Raw genomic sequence first — 9,055 nt, 5'->3', positions numbered from 1 at the left:
CGATTTAGGGTCTACTTAGCCTCCACTTCAAAGTTGGGCTTGTGCCGTTGGTTGCTTTTACTTGGTGGGTTACAGTCACCCCTTTTCGGGGGTGAAAAAATATACGTTTAGAATAAGTCCGGAAATGGATAAATTGACAAATTCTAAGCAACTTTCGTTCTATAGAATTTTTTAACTTAATGAATACTTTTTGAGTTATTAGCGAGTGAAAATGTTCATTTTCTAACAAAAAAACACGTTTTAGGCGGTTTTTCGCATATAACTCAAAATGTAAGTATTTCATTTCAGTTTCAAAATGAAAAAAAAAAATAGTGTAATTGTTCATGAAGTCTATAGACCTAGTAAAAGCAAAGTTGAAGTTCATGAATAATACGTTCTTATTCGTCAAATTCCAAATTGAATATTTCAACGTGAAATAACCAAAAAATAAAGCACTTTTCGGGAATACCTCATTAAATTATTTTCTAAAGTACTTAAAAAGGTTTATTTCTATTTTTTATAAAAGTTTCTGGCATCAAAACTAAACTAACAAAAAAAAAACAAATAAAACCAAAATAGTTATAAATGTAAAACTTACATTTTTGTACTCTGAGATTTTTCGTCTCAATAATACTGTTTAAGTTATTTTGAAAAAGGGCAGTTTTTCTAAAATAAAAAAAAAATGTTTTCTATAAAACCAATTTTTTTCAAAAATAAGCACTTCGAACTGGTTAAACTTACAGATAATAAAATCAATACATATATAAAGTAAATAATATAGCTGTCACAATTAATTTCATTTGGGGTGCTAAATAGGGAGAGATTTTCATGATTTTTTAACATAAAGTAGGGCCAACTTTACTTTGAACGTAGCTCGCTTAATTTTGATGCTAGAAATTTTTATACACAATAAAAATAAAACTTTTTTAAACAATTTAATCGGAGTTTCCTCGAAAAGTTTCCTCATTTTATAGTTATTTTACGTTGAAATATTCGACTTGAAATTTGACGAATGTGAACGTATTTTTCATGAGCTCCAACTTTGCTTTAACTAGGTCTATAGACTTTATGAATATACCATCTTTTTCCTTTTTTTAAAAGCTACGTTTTTGGTTAGAATATTTTGACAAAATACATAGTTTATGAGTTGTCTGCGAAAAACCGCCTAAAAACGTGCTTTTTTTTGTTAAAGAATAAACATTTTCACTCGCAAATAACTCGAAAAATATTGATTTAGTTAAAAAAACTATATAGAACAAAAGCTTATAATTAGTCAATTTCCGGATTAAATAAATTAAACGTATATTTTTTCACTCCGTAAGCAAAATCAACCAACTGCACAAGTCGAACTTTGAAGTGGCAGGTAAGTAGAACCTAAATCCAAATTTTCTTGAAATTGGGTGGTGACCCTGAAAATTACACTCCAAAACGGTCATTTACTGGGCTATTTAGACACATTTATAAAAGTGTATAATAAATTTTTCATCTATTTCTAAAAAATTTGACATATTGAGACAATCTTTATAACGTTAATATCTCATTAATTTTCAAACATAATATCTTGAAATAAGTCGATCGGACAGCTTAGTGGGACTAGCGGCTGACCGCACTTCACCAGTGCTTAAATATTTTTAGAATTATTCTCAGCAGACTGCAAGCGGAAACAAACAGATTAGAGATAATTTCAGAAGCTCAATTCGGATTCAGAACAGAGCACTCCAGCGAGCTACAAGTACTCAGACTAGCTGAGTACATAGCAGCTGGATTCAACGACAAGCAGTACACTGGAACAGCATTTCTGGAGGTAAGCAAAGCTTTCGACAGAGTATGGCATAAGTGGCTCATATACAAAATGCGAGGTTACGGGTACAGCGGGGCGATGACGAGGCTGATCTCTTCGTACTTGGGCGGCCGGAGTGTCAGGGTTCGGATAGGATAAGTCCTGTTCGAGCTCGGAAACCCGGAGGCTGGAGTGCCACAGGGAGCATTCCTGTCACCACTGCTGTACACAATATACACCGCAGACGTACCAAGAACACCAGGTACCCTGATGAGTCTCTATGCCGATGACACAGCGACAGCGCCCAAACACAGAAACGTAGATGTAGCAGTGACCAACCTGCAAACAGCATTAGAAGACATCGAGGAATGGAGTATAAAGTGGAAGATAGCCATCAACTCCCAAAAGACGCAAGCGGTGCTATATAAGAAAGGAAGACAACAGCCATAAGAACAACTGGCGGTACAGAACAACCCCATCGAGTGGAAAGATGAAGCCAAATACCTGGGAGTCATCATGGACAAAGGATTAATTTTCCAAAAACGTAGAAGCCACAGTCCAGAAGGCCAACATGGCAAGAACAACATTAAGAGGACTCACAGGCAGAAAAAGTAAATTAAGATTCAAAACGAGGATAAGGTTAATAAACAGCATCATATTACCGGTACTGACATACGCATCTCTCGCATGGGGACAAGTATGCAAGACACACAAAAAGAAAATACAAGCGGTTCACAACAACAGCCTAAGAGAAGCAGCCAAAGTCCCGAAGTACGTCGCAGAAAGATTCCTGTTCAGAGAGCTACAACAGGTGAGAGTTACAGAAATGATGACAGACAAGGCTAGGGTTAAATTCGCGGCGCTGAACCACCACCCCAGCCCCATACTGCGAGATATGCTAGGGTATGACGCTTTGCATTGGAGGGCATTAGACCAATCCCAGTGGGGCTTGGTACAATGACTTGGGGCCCAAGCAAGCAATTTTTAGTTTGCGTATAAATAACTAGAAGATAAAGGCATAGAGCGCTTCACGCTGGCCTAGTTTTGAATTCGATTAGGGCACCACATTGGAATCTTATTACCCAGGATTCCATTGTGAAGAGCATTTGGCTATGATAGTTGTGCCACTATCGCGCATCAGCGTGCTATAGGGGGGAAAGTGATGGCCTGGAGCATTGGAACGAGGTGGGGTGATCCCTGTTTTTACTCGGGTTAAAACACCTCGCCCTAATGAATTGTTACACCCGAATGTACTTTTTCGATAGGGTGGACATCTCTCACAGGTCGGATTAAATCAAATTGCTTGCTTACCAGTGCTTAAATATTGGGAGAATTTGCTATTAACTTCCTCAGCACAATGGACTGTTAAGTCAAAGCTTTCATCCCTAATCCAAAATAGGCGCAAATTCGTGAAATATACTATAGAAATTCTACCAATAAGATGCTAGTAGGTGTCATGATAAAATAAATTCAGAAAAGATTAAAAATCTAATATTTTAGGTTATGTTATAAGGAAGGTAGATTGATCTTTTAAAAATTTTCCAGTGAATTTAATCAATAGATCTATCATATAAAAATCAATCAATCTATCCAATGAAATTCACAAGGAAAAATTTTCCCGTAGCTGTTTCCATAAAAGTAGGAAATCAGAAAGTGCACATGATATTAAAAAAGTTTAATTAAATACTATTAGCTTTACTAATTACTATAAATCCCAAAGGGGGCCATTAGTACTCGTAGTAGATTATCAAAATAAACTTGTTGTATCTTGTATACGATACGTATTTTCTACAACTGTAGAATTTCTGGTATTTATGAGACTGAAGTATGCCCGTGTTAATTATTGATATTTATTAAAATTTATATATTAAAAGTTTGTTAGACTATGGACATAAATGAAAAGACAAACTTTTTAGCAAAGTAAATGAACGCGAAATACGACGATACCGTATAATTTTCAGGGTCAACTCTGAATTGCATGAAAATTTGGATTTAGGTTCTACTGAGCCTCCACTTCAAAGTTGGGCTTGTGCCGTTGGTTGCTTTTACTTGGTGGGTTACAGTCACCCCTTCTCGGTTTTACTTAAGGTACTCATTTTATTCAGGTTCTCGCCGGCGCACAGTGGTTCCAAATCCTGAAAACGTGGTCATGAGGCGAAAAGAAAGTCCCAATCTAGGGATTTTCATATTTACAGTTGTTTTCTCATACTATCGTAGAGTCCTAATACACAGGTATAAGGATAAGACTGGATGTATTCTGGTTCATAGCCCAGGAACAAATGAGCCATGTCCAGGGTTATTTTGGCCGGCAGAGAAAGTGGAAAAGAACGCGTATATTGAAAACGCTGTAAAACGTTTTGTAGTTTATCAATTTTATCGCTGTAAAGCAGATTCTTCTTTTTTAAGTATGTAGTAATATCAGATGTAAGTTAACTTAAGATTTAGCAACAGGAAATGCCTTAAATTTTTAATGCATAAATAGTGAAGTTATACTTGAAATAATCAAAATTTCGTAAAGATACATTCAAAAAGTACAAAATTCTGCATAATTCTGCGACTAATGTTTATTAATCTTAAAGTATATAGTAAGAAGATATAAAATCACTCTAATATAGCTGCCTATAACTGCCTATGCATTGCTGGCAGTTGTTTGAATACAAAAGTGGGAAATGACGTATATTACATTATTCTGGCGATTCTTGAGTATGTCAGGGCAGTTGTACATAAGCAATAGGTTCTGGATATCGTACTTCATAAAGAAAATGTATTGCTAATCAACAGTTTCAAAAGTCCCTTATAATATCAAATTTTAAAAAATATGCGTTTAAAATAAAATTTTCTAATTTCTTTCGGCCATATTGGATCCGCCATGTTGTTTTTAAAAAAAGTAATGTTAGATTTGTAATCAGCGACCTCAAGCTACCAAATTTGACAAAAAATTTTCCTTTTTGATTGATATTTTCATTTTCTTTCCGCCATGTTGGATCCGCCATTTTGTTTTTCAGAAAAAATAATGTCAGATTGTTAATCAGCGATGTCAAAAATCCTTTAATATGAAGGTAATTCCGAAGTATATAAACAATATATGCTTTTAAAGGTTCATGACCACGTTTTCGGCATTTGGAACCACTGTGCGGCGCTGGGATTTGATCCTTCTGCGTGGGAGTCAGACATCCTATCGCCTGAGCTATCCGGCTCTTTAAAACAAAAATTAAAATTTAAAATTTAACACATCTTGGTGCGCTTTGTTTAAAGCTTACCTAATAAAGGTACTATATTATTACAAACAACCCAAACACGCACACCGTATATTCAAAACCTAATAGAAGAGAAGAAGCACTCAAATATTGGATTTAGACTCCAGTAGAAAATATTTGAGGTACCAACTTAAATGCAACGATTTTTTTATATTATAGAGTACCGTACCAACATTATCCGAAGATAAATTTCCTTGGCAATAAAAAGATACCTATACACAAACTTAATAGACCTTCTCAAAACTATGTTCTGTCATACGTGGATTTAATGTTCCATCGTAATATACAAAGTGCATATGATTCTGTGACTGTTGTAGCACAGCAAATTTACATGCGTGCCTTACTCACGGTATTAGGGAGGAAGGAGGCCAATGTATTTTTTAAATCCCTCAAAATGCCATGCTTTTTCAGGATGCGACAGAATATAAAAAGCTTACATGATCTGCAAATTTAAAGCTGAAATAGAAACAGCATTATTTCTCAATGAGAAAGTCAAACAATCTTTATTCGCTCTCGCTGGCAAACGTTTTTTCGTCTCTTTATATGGTGGAAATAAAGATAATTTCTGGGTAGCATAAGATAGGTACAAGCGATTCGCCAAGACAGTGACTAAAAATACATTTAACTTATCATCGCTTCCTTCAATACAAGATGCAGCTCGTTTCCATAATCACCGAGTTTATCACCAAATTTAGTCGAGGCTAGACAAGTATTGAGATCCTGTAGATTAAAGGCTGTAAGAAGCATGGAAAAATTTGGATACCAATCGAAACTTTCAAAACTTTCGTATCCCCCAACTTCTGAAATTATGTTTCTGCAAGTGCAAGAGATATTGTGGAACTATGTCTGGTTGCCGAAAAGAAGACCTCAAATGCTCAGTGCTGTGTGCCTCAGTTATTCCGGAGAAACGTGCAGTAATATGCAATTAGGGTTTAGGCTTAGACCACGTAAAAACCGCGCTTCCAGACTCTACCTCATAGGTAGTCGGGGAAGGGTTGATAATAAATTAATAATAATATAGGAATTTTAACAAACTGATAAATTAATGAATAAAAAAATATGTAATAGATAGTCCAATGGTTCGTTTTTATCGTATTCTTACGAATATACTAGAACTCAATAAACTTCGGAGCACTATAAAACCAAGAAAAGTTAATGAAATTAAACAAAATTGTAGTGAAACTTATTAGATGAAAAACCTCTATATCTAATAATGCTCTGATGTCATCTTATTTTAAAATGACAAAAAAAAGTTATAAAGCCCAAAGGACAATGCATTCAAAAATGTTTAGTTATTTTTGTTAATAACTTTTAATTTTTCATTTTAGGATAATAGTCGAGAAAATGAAGCATTTTGGCTTGCAATTTTTTCGTCCAGCATGGATTTACTTGAAATTTTCACAGAAGGTAGGGAAGAGTCCAATGATCATTTTCTATATCATGCCGCTGTACGCTAAAACCTTGGGGGTGGTTGCCACCCCATCTCGGGGGCGGGAATTTTTAATTACAATTTAACTATGTAAGTCGATGTAAAAAGTAATTATAAGAAAAAAATATTTTTTACATTTTCTTCGTAAAACTAATATTTTTCGAGTTGTTCGCGCTTGAAAGTAACAGTTTTTCGATGAAAAAATCGACTTTCTTAGAGGGTTTTTTGAGAATACCTCGAAAAATATGCATTTAATCAAAAAAACTGTAGATATCAAAATTGTATCTTTTAGTAACACAAACCAAATTATTTTTCTGTAATATCGCTAAGGCCAATACAAACCGAGATACGGCATGTTAAAAGTTAGCTTTTTTCGTCAAATGCATCATTTGAAATATTCAAAGTAAAATAACGGAAAAACTTTGCATTTTTAGAAGAAAACTTAAATAATCTTTTTTCAAGTATATAGTTAGGCCTTTCAAAAAAAATAATAATATGTTTCTAGTCTAAAAATTAAGCGACTTATGATCAAAAAAGGTCGGTACCTGCTTTTCTCTATGAAAAAATCAGTGCAAACAACCCCCTAACTACCCTCCTGATTAAAAATTGGTCTTCACCTTTCTGTAATTCCTTTTAAATTTGTATTATCAATACACCCAAGAAGTTTGACCTATTTAAAAGGCCTAATTTTAGAAAAATTGTTTACCTTTTACTTCAAAATATCTCCGAAAATACTGGAGATACGAAAAAAATGATAGACTACTAAATTGTAGCTTCTTTAATCACTAAAATTCCCTTGTGCATATATTTTTCATTACAGTGAACAATTAGCGAGATATAGCTGTTTAAAACCTCTATTTACGAGCAAACACCCCCTTATTCGAGCCCTTTAAACCCACCCTAATTAAAAACTGAGGGATCTTACGGAATTTAGTTTACACAGTCTTATAACTCTTCAAAAATCCTACAAAGTCATTTTTGAAAAAACTTTTCACCGCCAAGAGTACAGGGTGAGATAATCCTAATCCCAAATTTTTATGTAAATCGATGCCAGCCGAAATTATTCTTTTAGGATAAGTAAATTTTTTATATATATCTCCAACAAGGGTGGTTTTAAGGGTTGAAATATTATGATAGTATATCTTAAAGAATAAAACATTCATTATGTAACTAATAAGAACCAAATGTTGACAATATTAAAGGTTAAAATTGTTATTTTATAATTTTTTACAATTAGGGGTAGTTTTCACCCTTACAAAACCAAAAGCGTACAACGGCTCAATATAGAAAATGAACTAGAAGGTGTAATGAGCCTAATCCCAAATTTTTGTACAAATCGATGCTGGACGAAAAAATTGCGAGGTTTTGCCATTTTTTCAGCTTCATTTCCTCGACTATAAACAGTAATAGAAATAATGTAGAAAATTTAATTTGCTACTCATACTGTTCAATAAAATTTTCTGTAGGGTTGCTAATTCACGAGATATAGCGCTAAAGCCCCTTGCCCCCCTTTTTCCAAGATGGCGGCCGGGAGACAAGGGTGGCGACCCTACAAACTTCAATTTAAGCTTATACTTACCCTCCAAACACATCAAAAAATAAAATTACGTGCTCTGAAAAATGCACGTCAAGGTCTAAGTGGCCTAACATATCAATGACCTAAATCGAAGGGGGCACTCAAATATTGGATATAGACTCCAGTAAGAAAATATTTGAGGTACCAACTTAAATGCACAGAAATTAAAAACGATTATTTAGCATACACCGTGTTATCAGAGTCAAAGGTCAGAGGACAAGTATAAAGGGGATTCTTGAGATAATTAACTTCAGTTGCTGTGCGACAATGGGTCGAAGAGGTCCGTTGCGTTTGGGCCTAGCCCTTGCATTTGTTTTAGTGGCTCAACAGACATTAGCCGGTAAGAGAAGGATGTTTTTGTGATTTTTATTATTAATAAGTGACAGTAATATTCGAATTGTTTCCTACCAATTTAATAATAAATTAGAACCATTTTGTAACCGGATTTTCTAATTGCCTAGATTAGTTGTTTCGGAATTTTTAGTTCTATTGTGATTCAATTCAATATTGCGTTTTCAACACAGTGAATTTAGTTTTTTAGTTGTAAGAAAGTTCCTTTTTAGAATGAAAAAAAAAAACAAAAAAAATAGATTTAATTTAATAGAATATTGACTCTATTCAGTCAATTAATTAGTGTTTCATCTCTATTGTTTAATCTTTCTGCCTAACATCTTTTCTACGTATTTTTATGTTTTTACAAAAGAAATACCTCTTTGATAAAAAGTGAGTTTTCACAGAGAAGCCTTTTCTGGATTCTATTTTTAGTAATTGCCTGAAATTTTCCTTGCCATAGGCTAGGTTTCATTAAATGCAGTGTTTTTCCTAAAAAATTTCATCAATATTCTGTCTTTTTTTCGTTTACAGACTTTTTGGGTAAAGTTTTGGATAATGTGTCATGATCATCTCAATATGTAGGATCTTAATATAAATATAAATGTATTGCTTTTTTTGCTCTATCGTTTCCATTTTCTATGACTTGATAGTATACTCAATCAAACTGGGTTACATGCTTAATTTCAGTCAATAAATTAAGT

General features: G+C 33.9%; 1 protein-coding gene across 2 annotated transcripts in view; it reads left to right on the top strand.

The window, feature by feature from the left end:
- The first annotated feature begins 8,208 nt into the window (after positions 1 to 8,208).
- The window catches only part of LOC114336812 (apolipophorins), a 119,870-nt gene continuing 119,023 nt past the window's right edge, over positions 8,209 to 9,055 (top strand). Inside the window, exon 1 of one of the 2 annotated variants that reach the window (XM_028287192.2) lies at positions 8,209 to 8,361. In XM_028287192.2, the coding sequence (XP_028142993.1) occupies positions 8,289 to 8,361 (73 nt within the window). In that variant the 5' untranslated portion in view covers positions 8,209 to 8,288. The remainder of the gene's footprint in view (positions 8,362 to 9,055) is intronic. The other variant, XM_028287191.2, reaches the window with a different exon arrangement.

The sequence above is a fragment of the Diabrotica virgifera genome, chromosome 7 (genome assembly GCF_917563875.1).
Source record: "Diabrotica virgifera virgifera chromosome 7, PGI_DIABVI_V3a".
NCBI classification, from domain to species: Eukaryota; Metazoa; Arthropoda; class Insecta; order Coleoptera; family Chrysomelidae; genus Diabrotica; species Diabrotica virgifera.
Note: the sequence above shows the minus strand (reverse complement) of the source record. Positions and strands in the feature narration are given on the sequence as shown.